Raw genomic sequence first — 21078 nt, forward strand, 5'->3', positions numbered from 1 at the left:
TGCGCGTAGTGCGGAGCGCCAAGAGGCTTACCTGGACGAGATGGAGGGGACCTTTGTCTTGGGAGTGAGGAGCTGAGCGGGATCTGCGCCACCAGTAAACGAGAGGGTTCCTAGTACGATAGTAAATCGGGGTACCTTTGGCTGTCAACCGAAGCTAATCTGCGATGGGCCAGACGGAGCGAGGTAGCCGCGTTGTACCTCCAGGTTTGGAGGTACCCGACTGTGTGTGTGCGGGCAACTCCAGATCTCTCAGCCCTTCTATTCCGGGTGGTGCTTTTTCATGCTTACATGCACTAAAATCCACCGCTCCGCTCCAACTTGGCCAGCCCTACGCAAAGAAACTCTCGGGAGAGACGCAACAAAGGCATGTTCTCGCGGAAACATCCCAATTACAAGGGCTCATTTTCTTTCTCTTTTGGGCGAATTGAATTAATTATCTCTGCACAGCCGACGTCCCTTCTATTCAACTCAACCATGTGAATGCATGTAGACGTCTACTTTTTGTGCTTGCATTTCAACGATTATTCATACCCTCGCAACAGAATCCGAGACAGAAGCAAAATAACGCAAATCGCAGACACCCCCGTAGGGCTTTTGGCAGGTGACACTTTATCGCCCTCTTTCTTGGCCCCCACGCATCAGGACTTGTTTGAGTTGGACAATCCATTTGCAAGTCTCCAAAAGGCAGATACCATGACCAGACCCGCTGCACTGGACTGGACCATTTGACAAGCACGAACCGGCAGCAGGTTGATAGAACGGACAAGGGAGGCAGTTGTAAAGAAAGAGAATAATAGAGTCGGGAGGTGTCTTATCTTTCCTTGTCAACAGACTGGCGGGGTACAATTTAGAATGATACAGATTTGAGTCACCATCCCAACCACTTCCCTGCTGCGATCCCGTCTAGTCGAGAAACGTCTAGACAGACCAACACCCACGTGCTGCATGCCATCGGCCCGTCAGATTTTCGCAGGGGGTCACACTCCAGCTCCGTATGCCCGTTTTCTTTTTTTTTTTGTCCCCTCGCAAAGCTGCTGAGCATTTCCTTGGGAGGGTGTGCATTTACATACTGCACATCACGGTTTCAAACTATTACAAAAGGGACCCAAGCTCCTTCCCCAGTGCCTTCAAGATATTATTATGCACCTCATGCAACATTCGACGATCTCGATCTACAAACCATCTCGTGCTTACACTCATCATTTCCAAAATTGTAGAGCGCCTATACACGAATAACAAGATTTCGTAGGGCTTGGAGACATATTCCCTGCGGGTCACGCGGCCCGTTTTTTCTTTTTTCGCTTGTCGGGTCAGAATACACCGCCGTGGGTAAACACGGGCAAAGGACGGGGTTACGGAATTACCCCGGATTTCTCTCCGCAAAACAATCGACAAATTCATGGTGGTCCAAGGAAAACCCAACTGCCGGAAAAATCCTCCCAAAACTTCCTTTCGTCCCGTGCTAGTCTATCTTGCTATTTGCGTCTGATTCCAGATGCGCCGAACGCTCTCTTTTTTTTCTTTCTCTCTCTTTGTTATCTCCTCGGGATGATGAACAAAGGATAAGAAAAGTAGAGACCAAAATAAATAGTAATACAAAAAAATACGCCCCTTGTGCTCAGCTATTTTCATTCGGACAAAAATACCGAGAACGGCATGGCCCAATCCCCCACGTGTATTACACACCTTCCAAAGCCAAAAGTTGAAATGGCAGCAAAACAAAGCGGCACTGCTTTGCCGGACCGCGTGCACTTGTTTTTTTTCTGTGCACTCTTTTTTTTTTCGTTCTCACTCAGGGAAAACCTAGACTAGACTAATTGATTGACTCTGCCTGAAAAAGCGACTTACTGGGCGTTGGTTCCAAGACACTGCCAAGAGTTTCAATTCGCACATCGAGGAATTGCAAGATTTTCCTGGTACTAGTTTTAGCATGTCTTTTGCGCGTAAAAAAAAAAAAAAAAAAAAAAAAAAAAAAAAAAAGACGAAGAAGAAGAAAGAAATTTACCGAACCGATCGATCGTCGTCGTTCAAACACTGGGGGGTCATTTGGTGTCTTCCCCCTCTCTCACCGTGTCTTCCCTCGATTCTATTTGCGTCGCTGTCGGATCCAGGCACGAGAACATGATTCCCAAATTGGTCCGAACCTGTTGTCCATCAAAACTATCGGCAGTGCCTGGAAATGCGGGACACAGTTGCTTCGGTTCTCAATGCACAGTAAAACCGTCATGCAAACCACCGCATTAAACGGCAACCGGAAGCCTTGCAAAAAAACACAACAGAGCCCATAAATACCCCTCGAGAGGGGGGATCTTTGTGTCTATTTGTATTGATCGGCATCTAGCTTTCCGTGCGACTGACACCGTGGGTGTTGTGTCAATACTGTAGTTATAGAATCTCAAGCTAGCAGAAAAGTCCTCCGTGGTAGGTTCGACAACAGTGTATGCATATCTCATTCCTACTAATAACCTGTTCACGCGACTTGTGTTATGTTATGGCGGTGTTCCAAGGTTGCGAGCGCTGATCTGTGTTATTTCGGAAGCTGCATGACAAATCGGGACGGACTCGCAGTCACAGAACCCCTCGATAAATATACTGTATATAGTAGTTAGTTATAAACGAACAAGAATAACAATTAAACGAATACAGTATATTAATTGCGAAATTACAAGTGAGATTTACCGTGGTGAAAAAAGGGGCAATAGTATGGACTTTTTGTTCAACGGACAAAAAAGGCGCAGTTAACGGTTTTTCTTTTAGGGGGCTAGCCTGGGAAGTTCTTTGCACTTTGCAGCGCTTGACTCGTACATCCTCCCAGGTACAACCTAATCTATACTAATATATAATGTTAACAACCGAACCATGAATAACGTTTCATGTAAAGATTTTGCTTTTTAAACTAATAGAAATAAGTTCGCACGCTAAAACCCGTTGTAATTGGCAATCTCGCTGTAGTGTCATGCTCCAAGGATCTAGGCAATGCATGGAGACCTGATATACATAGTATTTGTGTCTTTTGTGGAGAACTGCTAGGGGATTATATTAGGTCCTCTTTGTGATTGTGTCTATCTAATAGGGAGCCTTCAAAGTGATGCGTGCCTGAGATCCTAGTACCGGTGCAAGCACCTGCCTGACAGGCAGCCGCAATAATACAGCAAAGCTGTTTATAAATTTTCATTTGATGGTGATAAAAAAAACAAAAAAAAGAAGAAAAAAAAGGGAGTCGAATTTCGTTTTGGTGTTTACAGCTGCTTACATGACTCTTTTATACTCGCGGCGTTCCAACCTTGGGATGTCGTAGATATTTCTTGGTCGTAGGATCAACCTCGCAAATACTCTTGCACTTTTTGCGCGCAGAGTGCACTGGACGAAAAGGCTGATGCACCGAGTACCAAGTTAGGCAAAAGTTCATGCATTTCTCGTCAAAAACCCGGCCGCTGCCGACTTGTCCGGAGGCGGCATCCCCATGGTTGCTGCTGCTGCTGCTGCTGCTGCTGCTGCCGCTGCTGCTGGCACCGTCATGCTGTCGGTCGCTGGCGATGACACCACAAGCTAAGAGGGCATAGATAACATGTTGACAGCGCATCTCGAGGGATGCAGCCCGAGGCCTTTATTTGTATGATGCGGAACTTGATGGGATAATCCAGAGATTTGTGTAAAGAATAGTAATTGCCAGGTTGGCGATGGGAGAAATTATAGGCAAGGATAGAGTCTTAAATAATGCTGGACCTGGACCTAGTCTATTTCTTCCATCACCAAGACCTCTTTTATCAGTCGAATGTATTGCATTTACTTGTTGCCGCTCACGTTGATTTTTTTTTTCTTTCTTTCACCTCTTTCGGACATGCCCGAGACGCAATCACGTTTTTGCATCAGAGCCACAACATGATATAAATGCCAAGGACCCAGTGACAAGGACATGCCCACCTGATTCGCGCGATAGTGTATACATGTACAAAGCTACGCATTTTAATTTCTTTCTAAAAATAACAGAGTCTAGTTGGTATGAGGGAACAGATCGCTTGATGTCGAATGTAATGCAGCAAAATTATGGAATATCATAGCCAAGGTGGTAGTAGTTGGTTTGTCGATTGTTGGAAAGGCATGATGCATTTTGCATTCTAAATTGGCAAAATCCGAGTCTGTACGATAAAAGTTTACCAATTAAGTTCAACCAACTTGCTTTATGCTCAGCATACCCAAAGTATAAACAAGCCTGTAAATAACAAACATATTATGCTGTGGATGTTATGCTGCACGTGGGAGGAGCCACTCTACCGAGAATAAAACTTGTCAGACTAGGACGCCAGCTCCTGCTCCGACTCCCTCGCGCTCCCCAAGATGACATCCCCTTCTTCCTCGGTGTAGATGCCCCTGCCGACAAACTCGACGACGACGTCCTCGACGGCGCGCACGAAGCCGTCGTGGTCGGCAAAGGGCGCCCCGTCCCACAAGACGTCCAAAAACGTCAGCCCGTCGCTGCCGGGCGCCTCGACGCCCGCGACCGGCACGTCGTACGCGGGCAGGCCGTCGTTGCGCTTCCGGTTGGGCACGCCCGTGTCGAGGCGGCCAAAGACGACCGCCGGCTCCACGCGCCGAAAGTAGCTCGACGCCGCCGCCGCGTCGCCGACGTAGTACGGCCGCGCCGGGAGGCTGTCTGTGCCTGCCGCGACGGTGAAGAGCGGGTCGCCGTTGGCCGCGGTGCCCGTCCGGGCCACGGCGCCGCCCCTGACGTAGTCCCCGTCGCGCCCGAGGTGCTTGTACAGCGACAGCTCCCAGAAGCTGCCCCTCGCGCCTGGCGGCGTGCCCAGGAGCTGCAGCAGCAGCGGGCCCCACATGATGGCCTGCGTGTCTGGCCGGTCGGGGGCGCGTTCGATGCGCACGGCGAACGGCATCTTGATCTCGACGACGTCGCCAGTGGCCCAGGTGCGACTCACCGTCATGTAGCTGCCTGGAGTCGGGGTTTCGCCGGGCCGGAACTGCTCTCCGTTGATGCTGACGTTGAAGCCGCCGGGTGTTTTCTGGATCCAAGCCGGGACGCGCAGCTTCATGTCCAGAGGCTCCTGGCGGCTGCTGGTGGTCACAGTGAATTTTACCGTGTCGTCCCGGGGGAAGGCAGTCTCCTGCCTCACCGTGATCCCCTTCTCCTCCCAGGTGAGCGTGCTGGGAACATACAAGTTGACCCACAGGGCCGATCCATCGGCCGACCTGAGATACACCGTCTCCTGATACTTGGTGTGGCTTTCCAAGCCCGTTCCTCCGCAGCAGGTACCCGTGTTTCCATAATCCCGGTTCGAGCCGGGAGTCAGGGGCTGGAAGTAGGTCAACTGGGGATCGCCGGCGCTGCCCGCCGTGTCGGCTCTGGACCCGGGTATCATGTTGAACAGCCCCCTCTCGTACGTGTCCATGTAGGTGGCGTTGTGGTTGTGGAGAAACAGGTTCCTTGCCAGCTTGAGCATGTTGTAGGCGGTACAAGTCTCGGCCCCGTTGCCGCCCATGGCGTTTGCAATGTTGCCTCTGTTTTGGAACAGCTCGGGGTTGTCGTTGGATCCGGGGTAGTTGCCGCCGGTGCCGCCGCTGGCGAATTCGCGATGCGGGACCACCCAGCCGTAAAAGTTCTTGGCTGCGTCAAAGTACTCTTGGCCTCCGCCCTGCTCGAATATGCGCATGTAGCCGATGAACTGTGGCACATGGGTGTTGGCGTGTAGCCTCTCGGGCCGCCTCCGACCCGGCCTGTCCTGTGGCCTCACGACCAAGATGTCGTCATCATTGACGGCGGCGTCAAAGAGCGACTCGCGGTTGTCAAAGGCCTTGGCCGTCTCTAGGTGCTTGGGGTCGCCCGTCAACCGGTAAATCTCGGGAAATACCTCGTTCGCACCGCCGAATTCCCCGGCAATGTACAGATCCCACATGTAGTTCAGGTCGTCTCGGGTGAGGTTACCCTTGTAGTCGGCATGGTTCTTGTCGCCGATGCTAAGTGCAAGATGCGCCCAGTCCGCCATGCGTGTTACGACTTGCAGGGCCTGGGAGTTGTTGGTGTTGTAATAGGCATCCAGCAGTCCACGCATGATCTTGTGTTGAGTATACCAGGGAGCCCACGTATTCGTCTGCTGGTTGCCTCCATATACAGCCCATCGCGGGGGGCCAAGACGCAGAACGGTGTCTTCTGGAAGCGCTCCGAGATAGCCAGGGTGCGTTGGGATCCAGTTGCTGCCACCAGACTCGTCCTCATCCGATCCTACGACACCTGCATCTCGAGCGTTTGGCGACGAGTCCGTGACTGCAGAGCCGCCCTCTTCCTCGTCAAACTTGTACCATGCAATGTTGCCCCCGCCTGTCGAGCCTGCGGCAGACGTGAGCAGAGATTGTATTTCGGTGGCATTGAGGGCGCGGCTAAAGATGTGGAACTCGTCGAGGGTGGCGTTGAGCAGCGGGTCGCCGTATTGGGAACGGCCGATCCAGCGATTTCCAGGGTTGTCCAGATCAACCGGGCCAAGCGTCATGGCCGCGTTGGTGCCGGACACCTCGCCGTTGACATAGAGCGTGCCTGTGTTGCCGGCCTGCGCGACTGCGATATGCACCCACTCGCCCGTGGGGATCGTTGCATTTCCGTTGATGCGCTGCTCTTGCCCGGAGCCACCCGTCGTAATGGCAAAGCGCGGCCCGCTACTTGAATCACCAGCGTGGGGCGTGAGGAACATGTTGACCGTGGAGTCATGGCCAAAGTCAAACAAACGACTCCAGCCTTGAGCCACCGGGAGGTTCACCCATGTTGCAATGGTAAAGTCCCTAAGCTGGTTTATCGTTTCCTGCGGCAGGGTCACGTATCCCGCCTGTCTAGTGTCGCCGAGACGAAGCGCCTTGCCGAATTTACCCTGAACGCGACCAACACTCCCGGGGTCAGGCTCTGGCTGGCCACCTCCTCCACTCCCTTCACCCATCCGAGCGGTTATAGCATCTTGACAAGCAGCCAGCTCCTTCACCATCCAGTCGAGCTTGGTTTTGTAGAGCTCCTCGCCCTGGTCCGCAAAAGCCTGAGACAGCGCCGTCATGAAGTGGCCTGCCCAGTGTCCACTAAGCAACCCCCCATCTTCCCAACCACCTGGCACCGGGAGCCCAGCCGGGTTCGGCCGCCCTGCCTGGTTGTTGAACAGGATCAAGAAGCGACGCTCATCATACTCCCGCAGGAAGGTTTTGATCCTGTCCCGCTTCTCCTGCAAGAGGCCCTCCCCCAGGCGAACTTGGTCAAGTCGGAATGGTCGAACCGGCGCAGTGGCCCCGGGACCCTGGTCTCCAGGCACGCCACGGGTGTGTATGTGATTGTGATTGTGGTTGTGGTCATGTAGCTGAGCCATGTCGGCTGCAGGGACTACGGAGGAAATTGCGCCGGTGGCGAGGCCGGCTCCGAGGACCAAAGCCCCGAAGAGCCGGCGCGGGCTGGAGACATATTCGGTGTGCTGACCCATGTTAGCGGGCGCTTTATGTTGGTGGCCGATTTAGCCAATGCAGGCAGAATGCAAACTCACATTACAACCTGTTCAATCAGAGACGCGACTTTTGTTTTTTTTTTCTCTCTCTTTTTTTTCTTTCGCCGCCTAATATGTTAATTGTCATGTCCGCCATGATAACAAACCCATGCCACAAGGTTCCCATTGCTGCGACGATAATTCAACAGGCATGTTACAATGAACCAGAGTATCATGTTGCGACATGCCTATTCCATCCAAGATAGTCCAGCCGTGAGGGGCCAGTAAGGAGAACGATTGGTGCGGATGAGGACAAAGACTCGAGATTGAAAATGGAGGCAGTAGTAAAATGTAACGACGATAGCAAATTCCCCGCACAAAGCTGTCTGTCTCATAGCGGGGGGTGGGGCGCCTACAAAGATACCGGTTATGGGGGTTCTGGGGCAGGCCATTTGGGCTTCTTTTCCATTGTATGGCCTGCTCTGCTTGCTATCAACAATACCTAGGTAAATTGCAATGTTCAAATCCTGCACAAGTCTGAGCAAGTACCGACCAAAATGAAGATACAAAAAGGTACTTTGGAGACAAGGGGACCTTTGGATGGCAAATCGATGCGATCGACAATCGCCTTGCAGCAAGGGTTCCAGAGTACGGGCTCCAAACTAGCAGGGGTTCAGTGTGATCCGCCGGGTCTACCAGAACCTTTTTGCTGCTTTTTGTTCACCGCGAGATGCGGCATGCGCAGTGATCTGCATAGGCAGGCGAGTGGATGGGTTTGACAACACCCACTTTTCATCCACCTTACCATACTTTTGCGAGTGTTCCCTGCCGCCGTTGGGGCAAACGGCGGGCTTTGACAGACGCAAAAAAGATACAGTAGGCTCGGATTTTGGATTTTGTCCAGTTCACACCCGTGCCGTTATTTCCGCGGCTTTTGTTGGCCCATTTAAGAAATAGCGGGCTTGGCGGGGGGTCCGGTTCGAGGGGTCCGCAAGCTTGCATTGGGGTTTTCCCCTCATTTTGTTCTTGTGTACATACCTTACCTACCTTACTACTGTATGTTATTCTGGCGTCCCTGTTTTTTTGCCTCGCGATGGCCAAGATTGATGTCGTCATCGTTCGGGATAGAACGCGTAAATTTTTTTTGTTTCTAAAAATGAAAACAGGCAACAGGAAACAAACGCCCGGCGACGAATGGCGCAAAAGGGGAATTCTAACAGCCTTGCAGACTACTGTATCGGATAGCTGCCCTACTGGGCATGACGTCAATCTGGCCGCAACGCATCAAGCCGCCGATCTTGGCGGCAGCGGGCCGAGGTTGAGATCCACGGATAGTCGTTTACGATTTTATTGTTCAATAGGTGTACGTGTTCGGAGAATATCTATGACCTCAACGACGGTGACAGAGTTTTGTGCTGCGATCTGGATTTCCGGTTACATGTTGGTCTCGAGCATGGCCAATGTGATGTTGTAATAGCCTCAGTGCTCAGACTGGACCCTTTGCGTTGCAAAATGGACCGAGCTCAATTGTGGAGCTCTGGGCTTCAGGGGCGAGCCCTGAGACTAGGTACCTATGTGACTTGCCCACTCGCATGTCTGCGTATGAACCAACAATATATGCTTATACGTGCCAGTACCATTTATGGCTCTTGTTAGTTTAATGGAATGATGACAAGGCATATTAAGCAAGCTGTTCCTTACTCGAACGCCCAATTATTTGACAGCAAGGCCTTTGAGTAATATTTGCTAGCTCGCCCGTCTGGCCTACTCTCAACACCCTCTGTAGCATGATAGCATCTCGCACCGGTGGCGACCGGCCATGAATTGTGAAATGGACATCGACACCGATTGATCCAAGACACGCTCGGGAGCCTTTGCTGAAGGGTACGTATGCCTGCTTCATGGCAGAAATGACCTGACCTTCCAGCCAGCCCTCAGGGCGAAATTCGTATGGCTCGGCGAAAATGGTCGGGTCTGTGTGCATTAAATAGGCCAATATACCGACGGGTGTCTGGTATGGTCGTTGGAATGAATTATTTGTTCCGGATTGGTGGAAATAAAACATTCGCCCATTTACGTTTCGAGGTGTTTTCCATTTCCCATATTGCAGTTTTACATCCGGAGAACATTGTGGGAGGCGAACCATGAAGCCGAAGCCATGCTGGATTGTGGTGCCATGCGAGTCTACCAGGCATTTGTGAACTAGTGAGCAAGTGAGCATGGCAGTATTCAGCCTGCTTTTTCAAAGGTCGAGGCGTAACTTGGCTTTGAATTCCATCCCTCCACTTGCCGTTCAAGAGCCGCTCACAGCCAGCTATTTCCATCTTGCCCAGTGTGTATAACAAAGTGAATTGAGCCCGGCAAGTGTTCCAAATAGCCGAGAGTAAAAGAAGGTCGAGTACTCGGAATAAGGTATCTAACTTGATTCAGTAGATATCTACCTCTAGGCTGGTTTCGGTAAATATATCCCACTGTTGGCATAGAGGCTTATGCGTTCAATTGACCGATTCGAGCGATGACTCGCGTGCAATACTGCACGTAACCGACACGTAACTCACCTACCCTTTGCGGGTATAAAACGGAAAAAAACGGTTCAAAACTCGCCTCTAAACAAACACGTTGGAGCGTTAATGACGAAAACCACGAAATTACCCCATGTTAGACCCTCGGACATTTTAAAAACGTATTACAATCGACCATAATAACTCTTATTTGAAAAAAATAACATTTTCAAAATAAACAAATGTTTGCTATTTAACGTGTAATGGTTAATGTACCACTTTGCAAATTTGGTACGCTTTTGAAATATGTAATTGTAAACCTCTCAAATGTTTCGAAACAGGCCATTATATGCGGTCTCTGGTGGTATAAAAAGTCTTTTCAGTCTCTATGTAAACGTTTTTTTTTTCAATTGTAATATTCTATCTGTAAAAGGTGCTCAATCAATATAACCATATAAATGCTGTTTAAAACACCCGGATCGCACCTGCTATCTTTTGCCGAAAATCTCAACCCAAATGCAAACATTGTTAATGTTAGGTGCATTACTCAATGCACTTTTCAATAAGAGTGTAAGGCAACTACGCAAGCAACTGCGCCGGTAACTAAACAATCCAGACAGTGAAAAGCTTCAATAACTGCACCACGACCTTGAACACGATCGTTGGACTTTTCTTAGTGTCAGACACTGGGCACCCAACCTTGCTAATAATAGTCGTAGGGTATTGGTCGTACGATTTCTTTTCCCTTTCCTTTATAGTCTTGGGATTAACTAATTCACAACAACGGGCAAAGACAAGTCGTGTATTTGTTAAACCCTGACTGGCTGGGTAGTTATATTGTCAGCTAATGTGTGGATGCGAGCGGCCTTTGTTTTCTTGGAGGTTGTTTGTGAGGTGGTCAAGTCCTAGGTATGAGTGCATAATCTGCTTTGTTTAGTTTCATGCTGCCAGTCTGCACCTTTCAGGCTGGAACTGACTCTCAAACACGGCGAACATGGCCTATCTACATTTGATTAACTTGACCGAGGGCCAAAGTTTATGAACGTTATGCACAATAGTAAGCACCATCTTCACCTCGGCGGTGAAGGCTTAGAGCTGGTGCTTTGATAATGTTTTCCCAATGTCTACCGATGCACGAGTCTCCGTCAGCATTTCAAGTTAGTTGAGACACTTCTACCCAATCTTGGTCACTCATATGCCTGTAGATGAGCATCCTTTTGACATGAAAGGTCATGGCCGGAGAGCAAGACATATAAAAATCCCATTCTTGACTCTAGCTACTTGTTCATCGCCACCAAGCACGACTCAGTTGATCTTGACCCTAACACCCTTGCTCTCCTTCCTGGTCCTGGGGATAAACATGTCATGATCATACAGCACATCGTCATAAGTCGTCTCGTACAGAGTAGCGTGGGGAAGCACACGCAAGGCGAGTGCCGCCAAGGCCAGGTTCATTTCGGCAAGAGCCAGACTGCGGATTTTTACAAGACGCAAGAATTAGCAGATGAAAAAAAAAAGACCAAAACAAAACAAAAACAGAAACAAAAACTTGCAGCTTCACAAAAAAATGAATACAAGTTACAACTCACCTCTTGCCAGGACAAGACCTGCTCCCCTTGGAAAAAGCCAGACTGGCGCGCTCGGCATCCCGTTTCTTGCTGTGCCCGTCCATCCACCGTTCAGGGATGAACTCGTACGAGTCGGGGTATGCGTTTTCGTCGTGGTGCGTGACGGCGGCCGACATGCCGACGGCGTAGCCGCGGGGGATCACGTATTCGACCGGGTTCCCGCCAAAGGTGCCACGGTACACCAGGTCCTCGTGCGTCGCAACGCGAGCCGTCCGCCCCGACACGCCGTACGAAAGACGCAGGCCCTCCTGGATGACGCCGTTCATGTACGGCAGGGTTTCCAACACGGACCAGGGAGGGAGGCTCTTGGGGCTGTTGTCGTTGTTGCTGCCGTCGACGACCTGGCGCAGCTCGGCTTGTAGCTTTTCCAGCAGGTGAGGCTTGGACAGCAGATGAAAGGTGATGACGGCGAGCGCCCAGCTGGCGGTTTCGGTACCGGCCCCGATCACGGCCCCGGCCTCGTCGGCCAACCGCTGCGGCTCCTTTTCGGACGGGTCCAGTTCCGAATGCAGCAGAGACCCAAACACGGTTGGGCGTTTGTACTGGATCCCAGAGTCCATGTCGGTTTTTGTCTTGACCACCCGGATCGGCATGTCGATCTGCATGGTCTGGATGAGGAGGGCTATGTCGGTGGGCAAAAAGTCGACCAGCCAGTGGCCAACCACCATGAAATATTTGCACCAAGGGAAGAAGCGGAGCAAAAAGGCGATCCTCAGCGTGGCGGCCGTGGGATCGCGAAAGTTGGGATACCACCCTTGCTGCTCCAAAAACCCAAAACTCTCTCCAAAGCAGTAGCCGGAAATGGCATCCGAGGTGAAGCAGCTATAGGCCACGGTGACGTCGACGGGCTCCTTTTTGCCCGACTCGGCAAGCAGCTTGTCGCAAAGCTTCTGGACGAGCTCGTGCATGTCGCCCTCCAATCTGGTTATCATGGCCCGCGAGAAGAATTTGGCCAGGGGTATCCTCCGGGTGCGGTGCAGGTCATGATCGCGAGTGCCGAAGCCGGATTTTCCAAGACTATGCACAAGAAAATTGTGGCTGTCAGTGATATCTTGGGTGGCAGTGGAATGCGGGCTAGTTCTGGATAACCACTTACACTGCACCGTTAATTTGATGCTGCGGCTTATCCCGCTTCCGGCCACCCACAGCATAAATATCGTCGGAAAAGTTGACGTCGTTACAATGCATCTCGTTCGGGTTGATGCGGACAATGGGCCCATATTTGCGGTGCATGTCCCTGATCTCATGCGTGTATCGACCAAAAAGGACCACGTCGTGGTAGAACTCGGGCAGGTACGTCGCTGCGGCGAGCTTTGGCCCCGGAATATGAGCCAATGGATGAAACGGCGAAACATTATAGAGGGCCTTGAGGACTTGGTACACAATCCACAGTACCGCAAGGCCCAGCAGGTTCTGGGCGGTGACCAGAGTCGTGGCCATTGCCAATGGATCGAAAGCTGCCGTCGACAGCATCCCTGTACGTTTCTTTGGTCGCAGACTTTTTTTTTTCTTGTTGAAGAAGCACGCTGGCAACCGGCGAGCCCCGGGAAGGGACTGGAGGTTTTATTTGAGAAAAGGAAAAAAAAAAAAAATTCTCCCCATGGTAGCGCATGCTAAACCACTTGTCGCTCCACATCCACGACCATGACCATATTCTGTTTGCAATGCACGCGAATCAACTGGCCGTCAAGGGACCGAAAAAAAAAGTCCACTCTTCTCCATGCTCCTGCATGTTCCCCCCTCCAACCCGCTCGTAGTGCCCTACTGCAATCGACACAGAAACTAGAACTAGAACTAGATTAGGTAGTAGATTATCTCCGGAAACCTGGGTGGCAAGGCTGTGGGCGATGTGCATACTGTTTGTGTGTTATACGGCAAAGCCTGGGCTCTGTTTCTGCGTCACATTGTAAACCAAAAAAAGGGGGAGATGAGGGGATTCGTTGTTTTTGTACCGGAAACATTACCGAGCTAGGAAGCGACCCGCTGGCTTGGACTCGGACGAACCGCAGAATGATTTTTTGGAATATGCGTCGTATCGCTGCGCGACTGCAGCTGAATGCGGCGCATATTCCAAGGTTTGCCTACAAAATGTGTAATGACGATGAAAATGAATATATAAAAATAAAAATATACAGGCTGAGATATTCTTTCTGAAACTGCCGTGGGGGTAATAGTAGAGCCTCAGACCTTTGACATGGATTGGAGCACCTCATCAGTAAGTTAGTTGATCGACTATTTTAGCGTCAAACTGATCAGCGATCACTTCACAGGTTCCACGGCCAACGGCTATCTTGCCCACTTTCAAGCCCTGCTAGTCTAGTAGTACTGTCGTATATGAATAAATGGGTACTGGTAGCTGTTGATAAATACTATCATTGCAACGCCGTATGCAACGCCATATGTGACGCACACTAACGTACTATGTACACGTGCAGCCTGCTTTATTGGGTAGGAGAGCCATGTATTGGAGTGGGTAGTGATCTAGGCTAAAAAGCGCGTGGCGGCGTTTTTATCGTGCTCCTAGGAAGAACTGACTCAGCGCTTGTCATCATGTGACACCGAGATCTATCTGATTATCTAACTGCAACAATTATGCACCGCCGCCAGTTCAATCGAGAAAGTCACGTGCCATATCCTACCCGCAACGTGCAGCACTCGTCCGATTTCCCTGGATGTGACAGCCCGGACACTACATGACAGTCTGCAACATACATCCCAGGCTGTCAATCCTAACCCAGATCAGAAGGTCATCAATTCGTAACGGTCTCGAGCTGGGGTTTGGGTGCAAAGTTCATTCTCGGCACAAACTTGGCCTCTAGGCGACTTCCTGCTCAAAGAGCAAGAAACGGAGAGCCATTATCTTGGCAGCTGGACTTGGCGGAACATCACCTTCCTGATTGAGTGCGCAGCAGCAAGTGAGTGGTTAAATTCTACTTTGTACTTCGTACCATAACCGACCCCGACCAAGGCGAGGTGATTGCTGTTGGCTTTCAATGTGATACTCGCGAACCCCCTAATTGTCCAAGTTGCTACTACTGGAAAATGTGTTTTTGCGACTCCAACACGGGGTTCCCAGACGACAGTATAATAGACTTCAACCAAAAAAACATGAACAAGCAAGACGAACTGCCCTGGTATGCTTCCAGAAACCAACAAGTTCTGGGATTTTGTCTCCTTTACATAGTAGGGGTTGGATCTTGGCGTTTGTTTGTTTGGTTGAACCGTCTTGGGCAATTACCCGCTGCGGTGTCGCCTGGACCAAACATGGTTCGGTGCCTTGCAGCTTCCGAATTCCTACGGTAGCCAATTGGAATTTCCCAAAAAGTCGAATAAATCTAGGGTTCTTTTTTTTGGAGGGGAAACAGCCTTCGCCTGTGCTTACGTACCTACAACCGCAAGACATGAGCTTCCGTTTCAAGCAACCAACCGTTGAAAAGCAACCGACACCATGTTTGGATGAAAATCTCTCGGTGTAAATCAGCCGCTGTGCGGAGAAGTCTTGGAGAACAGACATGGGCCCCTGCTCAGTCGTACGTCCCCCCTAGCTACGCTACCATACCACCCCCCACAGAGTAAGCATTATTCTTCCTGGAGATTCCTGTATCTAGAAGGTGGGTAGGCAGCTCGGCCCGGGCTTGTTGTTGTACGTGGTAATCCAGCCTCCTGCGCAGGCAGACTACCAGAAATTAAAAAAGGGCCTGGCCGCCTTTGGTCCGTCTGCTTGGTTTTGTCCTCGTCTGACCCCTTCGTCCTGTTGCTCACCGTCAAGTCAGTGATCCAAAAAAGGTTTTCTGCCCTGTAGACACCTTCTCGGTAGCTTCACCGCCGTCAGTAGCTTGCTCAGCAAATACTGCGCCGACACGTCACTTTAGCTTCACATTAAATTTTGAGGCTTTTCGGGGAACCCCCTCAGGGAAGAAAAAGACGTCAAGATGAAGGTTACCAGTGCTCTCCTCACGGCCCTGGCCGTTGCCACGGTCAATGCCTGCGGTGTGCCTCCCACTTCGCTCCCGCGCACGGCCGCCAGGACCATCTTTAGGCGCGCAGATGCCAAGATGTACACTTTGGAGACGGCTCCTGGAGTGACGATCGAGGTGACCGAGGAGGAGAAGCTGGCCATGATGGACGTAAGTTTTTGGCTCGTTTTACGGTTGTTTTACGGGAATTCCCAAAGAAAAAAAAGAGACGCAGTGTTTTGATACAAAATTTCTGAACCATTCTTTTAGAACCGTGTTCACTTCTTCGACATCACCGAGTGGAAGGAGGCCCCCAACGCCATGGCCGAGGACCTGCAGAAGCGCATCGCTGCGGTCCCCTACCCCAAGACCCTGACGCAAAAGTGCAACGCCACCAAGCTCATCGGCAAGCTCGACAAGGAGAGGATCCAGGCCACGGTCGAGCGCTACTCTTCCTTCTTCAACCGCTACTACATGTCGGAGACTGGTCGCCAGTCCGTCGAGTGGCTCCACGACCAGATCAAGGCCGTCCTGGACGCCGCCGACATCCCCGGCGCCAACATCCGCCTCGTTCGCCACAACGCCTGGGTGCAGCCTAGCATCGTCGTCACCCTGCCCGGCCGCGAGGCCCGTACCGTCGTCGTCGGAGGCCACGCCGACTCGATTGTTTCTGGTGACCGTAACGGCCGTCAACCAGGAGCCGGTTAGTCTAGTCTCATTTTGTTTTGTTGCGCAGTTTTTTTTTTCTTTCTTTTTTTTTGGGCTGTGTTTTGGAAACATTGGATGAAGGTTGCTAATTATTGTCGTATTAGACGACGATGCTTCTGCCTCGGCCACCATCTTCGAGGCCATGCGCGTGTTCCTCATGGACCCTCGCGTCAAGGCCGGTCAGCTCCTCAACACGATGGAGTTCCACTGGTACGCAGCAGAGGAGGCTGGTTTGCTTGGCAGCCAAGACATTTTCAACACGTACCGCCAGTTCAACCGCAACATTGTTGCGATGCTGCAGCAGGACATGACTGGTTACATTGGTCGCGATGGCCGTGAGCGCTTTGGACTGATCACGGACTTTACCGACCCTGATCTGGTCAACTTTATGAAGCTTGTCATTGACGGCGTAAGTTTTGGTTTTTTTCTTCTTTTTTCTTCTCCTTTTTTGACATGGCTCGACTGCAATCTCGGTAGTGAACAGGCAACTAACAAAGGTCGATTTGCAGTACACCGATATCCCCTACGAGGAGTCACTATGTGGCTACGCCTGCTCGGACCACGGCTCGGCCACTCGCGCCGGATACCCTTCGACCTTTGTCTTTGAGACTCCTTTCGGCAACCACAACCCCTACATCCACACCATCAACGACACAACCGACAAGCTCTCGTACGACCACATGATCCAGCACGGCAAGCTCATCACGGGCTACCTCTCCGAGCTTGCTTGGTGGCCGTTTGTCTAGATTTGCCAGCCGAGTCGGAAAGTGATTGATGAGTAATGTAATCATGACTGGGTTGGGATTGGTGATGATTTCCTAGAGGCGGCATAATGGTAGAGCGTGCTTGATGGTCGGGGGGATTCGCTCCTAAAAAAAAAGAAATAATGCAACAATTAATGAACGGGACCAGCTCTCGATGTAGACTCACTCACGCCTGCCGGGGGGTGGACAAGTTCAAGCAAATCCTATTTGACTAGAAGTATACTACAGATAGCTTAATAGAAAAGCACAAGAGACCCTAGACGGACTGGATTAATAGACGGCCAAGTCGCAACATGACAAAACGATCAATCCTTGGCAACCTTGACCAGGAGCTTTCCGACCGTCTTTTGCCCAGTCAAATCGTCCTGCGCCTTGGCCACCTCGCTCAGGTCGTAGACGCCACCGATGTGCGTCTTGACGACACCCTTGGCCAAGAGGTCAAACAGCTCCCTGCAGCGGGCGTCCCACTCCTCCCTCGTGGCCACAAAGTTGAAGAGCGTGGGGCGCATCAGCCTGACGTTCCGGGCGGTCAGCTTGAACAGGCTGAAGGGCTCGACGGCGCCCGAGGCGTTGCCAAAGGTGATGAAGGAGCCCTTCCTCCTGGTGGCGGCCAGGTCCTGCTCAAAGGTGGCCTTGCCGACGCCGCTGAAGACGGCGTGGCAGCCCAGGTCGTGCGTGATCTCGTTGACGGCCTTGAGCACGTCGTCGCGCGTGTAGACGACGACGTGGTCGCAGCCGTGCTCCCTGGCCAGCTTGGCCTTGGCGTCGGTCGACACGGTGCCGATGACGGTCGCACCCAGGTGCTTGCACATCTGCACCACGAGGCCGCCCGTGCCGCCCGCCGCGGCCTGCACCAGCACCACCTCGCCGGGCTTGACCTCGTGCGCGTCGCGCACCAGCGTCCAGGCCGTCAGGCCCTGCAGGAGGAACGCGGCGCCGTCCTTGGTCGACACGCCCTCGGGCAGCTTGAAGCAGAGGTTTGGGTTCACGGCCGCGTACTCGGCCGCCGACGGCGACTTCATAAACGCCACGCGGTCGCCCACCTCGAGGCCGTAGTCGGCCGGCACCTCGGCGCCCACCGCCTCCACGATGCCGCCGCCCTCGGTCCCCGACACGTGCGGAGGCGGCGTCGCGAACTGGTACAGCCCCGTCCGCATGTACGTGTCGATAAAGTTGATGCCGTGCCACTCCACCTTGACCAGGATCTGAGACGCGCTGGCCGTCGGCTTGGGCATGTCCTCGCGCAGCGACAGGACCGACGAGTCGCCCGTCTTGTCGAATGCTACCGCGCGCATCGTTGCCATGGTTCTGCTTTGTGCTTTTGCTAGCGGTGGCGGTGGCGTAGCCTGGGCGCTTGCTCTGCGATGAGGAAGAGGGGTAGCGGTCGAGATGGATTTGTACTGCAGGTGCTTTGGGGAAAGGTGTCTTGGTTTGCAGCGTGTTTGGGCAGAGACCAGATGAAGAGAGAATGCAATTGTTCTCGACGCTGACAAATTACAGAATATAGCGGCCATGGATCAATTGGAAGAGAAGAAAGAAAAAAAACTGAAGCTCTCGTCAACGTTATAATGTACCTCTAGGGTAGGTTTCAATGCTTTCCCCGAAAATCGGAGCGCTCCAACCGGAGCTACTTTTAAGCTTCCCCGCCATCTATTGGGGTTGGGGCGGGACTGGGTCCTACATCCCCGCGCGGGTGGAGGTTTCCCCGATAACGTCATTCTGTTTATCCCATCTTTTGCTGTGTACAGCAGCAATACTCGACCGCTTTCTGTACCACGTGAGACAAGCGTCGTTGAATGACTGACTACCTTGTACACCACTTACCTACTGTAAAGATGAGATGACAGAAAGTATGGAGGGATGCTTATCAAGCAATCAATCCTATTACCGATCGGTCAATTCAAACTATGATTCACATGTTGCGTTTGGTTGTCTATTCACTGGGGAGGACAATTGTTACTCCGCAGTAGCTCAAGGAAAAAAGTTTTCAAACGGCTTTACAATCTCGCCCGTTGTATCATTGGGTATCTTACTAGGTATGCTAAATGCTAAATGCTAAATGCTACAGGGTGAATACACTTTTGTCCAACTGTGGGACACAGCTCAGAACCAGCCGAAACCTGACAAATGAAATAGAGACAAAGGAAATCCAGCGAAAGAATCCGTCAAAATCAGACCGTCGTCCCAGCATAACTCCAAATAACTCCGTCTATCCATCCAATCCCTCTCAATTCCAAACCTCAAGCATTGGCCCGAACCGATGGCAATGTATCCCTTGCCCTGACTGCTGCGTTTTTCCTCGAGAGGGCAGCCTTCTGTTGCATTCTCAACTCGATAAACTGACCGACTGTGCTGACAACCTGCTCCTCGAACGAAGTGAACTCAAATCCAAACGTCTCCTCCGTCAATGAGACGTCGAAAGGTAGGTATGTGGTGTCGACGCTGCCCCTAGTGACCAACATTCTGCTCTTGATGGCCTCGGGGAACCTCCGCTCGACAATCTCCTTGGCGTCGTTCCACGTCGTCGGCCTCGGGCCGGATAGGATGTAGCTCTGGTTGCCGGGGACCCTATCCACAGCCAGGGCGGCGACGTGCGCCCGCGCAACGTCCTCAACGTGAACCGTCGCGCCGGCGTACGGACCAAACCTCTGCCCCAGCAGCATCGCCAGCACCACGGCGTTGGTGCCCTTGAGGGCCTGCGCCGGCGTCGTGGCGGCATCGTTGTGGCCCAGGACGAAGCTGGGGTGCAGGTAGACGACGTCGAAGCCCGGGCACTCCCGTGCGACCCACTCCTCTGCGTGTGCCAGCGAGGCCACCTTGGATCCGTGGTAGGCGGCAAACTCGGATGTGTAGGGGCCATCGGCGTCACGCACCCTGTCGGTGGGCTGGACGGGCGGCAGCGACCGAGCCTCCTCTGGGCTCAGGTTGCCCTCCATCCTGTCGACGGGAACGAGCGATACGATGGACGATGTGATGACCACGCGCCTCACGGTTCCGGCGGCCCGGGCGGCCTCGAGCAGTCCGAGCGTGCCGCGCACGGCCGGCCTCAGGAAGTACTCCTCGTGCTTTGATAGTGGGACCGTGTCGGCAGTGACCAGGGGGCTGGCGATGTGGACGACGAGGGTGGCACCGACTACTGCATCGTCGTAGGCGCCCGGGGCGGTGATGTCGGGGACGACAACAAACGAGAGCTGGCCGGTGCTGGTGGTTGTGGTGAGCTGGTTGCGATACCTGTTGCTCCACCTGCGGCTGTGCTTGATGGCCCTTTGGATCGACGGCCTAGCCAACAGCTGGGCAGACTTGGCCTCGGAACGAACCACGGCCCGAACGTTGTAACCCGCCCGGATAAGGTGAGCCAAGGTTGTAGACCCAACGTGGCCGGTAGCACCCGTGATGAGCACCAGCTCCTGCTCCTGTGCGATTGCCATCCTTTGTTTTTTTTTTCTTCTTTTCCCTCGCGGAGCTGACCCGGTGGGTTGGGGTTGTTGGTGTGATGTGAGCTGAAAGGCGAATAACTGTGATGAACTTAAATCGACCGAGATGTACCGAGGTGGTTGCAGACTAGGTTGATGTAACGACAAAGATGGACCAGAGTGGTAAATGATGATGAATAACAAGGTCAGGACCATCTGGCCAGATGAGGAGAGGGGCCGGCCTTTGTTAATAGTCTTGAAAAAACCGAAAACTGGATGAGGGGTTTTGCTGTTGTGATAGAATCAGCGACTAGTGACAATGAAAATAGAAAAGTGGCAAATGGTTGCGTCAAAAAGAAAAAAGGAAGGAGGGAGCTTGCTTTACTTGTTTTTTTTTTGGAGCAAAATAACAAAGCCTTTCACATACACCCCCGCAAAACAATAAAGTCGGTTAGGTATTAAATGCTTCTTCACGGTAAGCAATGACCACCCCTTATGATCGCCTCCTCTCCTTGATCCTGCTATGCATGTGGATCGACTTGCCCTTGTGGCGAGCGCGCGCGCTGGGCTGGCTTGGCTAGGCTCAGGGGGGGTGTACGCCTTGGCGGGGCGGGTAATGTTTTGAGCTTCATGGCGGGTAGGGTA

At 52.2% G+C, this 21078-nt stretch overlaps 7 protein-coding genes across 7 annotated transcripts; 1 reads left to right on the forward strand and 6 right to left on the reverse strand.

Moving 5' to 3' along the window:
- Positions 1-3066: 3066 nt before the first annotated feature.
- On the reverse strand, positions 3067-3519 carry MGG_17158 (uncharacterized protein; the record flags this gene model as incomplete). The annotated part of the gene is made up of 3 exons (XM_003716894.1): positions 3067-3157; positions 3254-3373; positions 3428-3519. 3 exons carry the CDS (start codon positions 3517-3519, stop codon positions 3067-3069), a joined length of 303 nt encoding a protein of 100 aa, XP_003716942.1.
- Positions 3520-3925: 406 nt separating this feature from the next.
- Positions 3926-7813, reverse strand: MGG_06590 (acetyl-CoA carboxylase). Its single transcript, XM_003716895.1, has 2 exons — positions 7524-7813; positions 3926-7454 (listed from the first exon to the last, which is right to left on the reverse strand). Exon 2 carries the CDS (start codon positions 7350-7352, stop codon positions 4296-4298), a length of 3057 nt encoding a protein of 1018 aa, XP_003716943.1. The 5' UTR covers positions 7353-7454; positions 7524-7813; the 3' UTR covers positions 3926-4295.
- Positions 7814-9144: 1331 nt separating this feature from the next.
- MGG_17159 (uncharacterized protein) lies at positions 9145-9592 on the reverse strand (the record flags this gene model as incomplete). Its single annotated transcript, XM_003716896.1, has 2 exons — positions 9145-9437; positions 9580-9592. The coding sequence occupies 2 exons, from the start codon at positions 9590-9592 to the stop codon at positions 9145-9147; spliced, it is 306 nt and encodes a 101-aa protein (XP_003716944.1).
- A 1367-nt stretch (positions 9593-10959) lies between these two features.
- On the reverse strand, positions 10960-13486 carry MGG_06588 (trichodiene oxygenase). The gene is made up of 3 exons (XM_003716897.1): positions 12689-13486; positions 11554-12609; positions 10960-11435 (listed from the first exon to the last, which is right to left on the reverse strand). Exons 1-3 carry the CDS (start codon positions 13063-13065, stop codon positions 11270-11272), a joined length of 1599 nt encoding a protein of 532 aa, XP_003716945.1. The 5' UTR covers positions 13066-13486; the 3' UTR covers positions 10960-11269.
- Positions 13487-15313: 1827 nt separating this feature from the next.
- Positions 15314-17404, forward strand: MGG_06587 (leucyl aminopeptidase). The gene is made up of 4 exons (XM_003716898.1): positions 15314-15719; positions 15819-16251; positions 16361-16665; positions 16766-17404. The coding sequence occupies exons 1-4, from the start codon at positions 15525-15527 to the stop codon at positions 17000-17002; spliced, it is 1170 nt and encodes a 389-aa protein (XP_003716946.1). The 5' UTR covers positions 15314-15524; the 3' UTR covers positions 17003-17404.
- Positions 17162-18655, reverse strand: MGG_06586 (uncharacterized protein). Its single transcript, XM_003716899.1, has one exon. The coding sequence runs from the start codon at positions 18532-18534 to the stop codon at positions 17326-17328; it is 1209 nt and encodes a 402-aa protein (XP_003716947.1). The 5' UTR covers positions 18535-18655; the 3' UTR covers positions 17162-17325.
- A 529-nt stretch (positions 18656-19184) lies between these two features.
- MGG_06585 (uncharacterized protein) lies at positions 19185-20611 on the reverse strand. The gene has a single exon (XM_003716900.1). The coding sequence runs from the start codon at positions 20446-20448 to the stop codon at positions 19261-19263; it is 1188 nt and encodes a 395-aa protein (XP_003716948.1). The 5' UTR covers positions 20449-20611; the 3' UTR covers positions 19185-19260.
- Positions 20612-21078: the final 467 nt, after the last annotated feature.

The sequence above is a fragment of the Pyricularia oryzae genome, chromosome 4, assembly GCF_000002495.2.
Source record: "Pyricularia oryzae 70-15 chromosome 4, whole genome shotgun sequence".
Classification (NCBI taxonomy): Eukaryota; Fungi; Ascomycota; class Sordariomycetes; order Magnaporthales; family Pyriculariaceae; genus Pyricularia; species Pyricularia oryzae.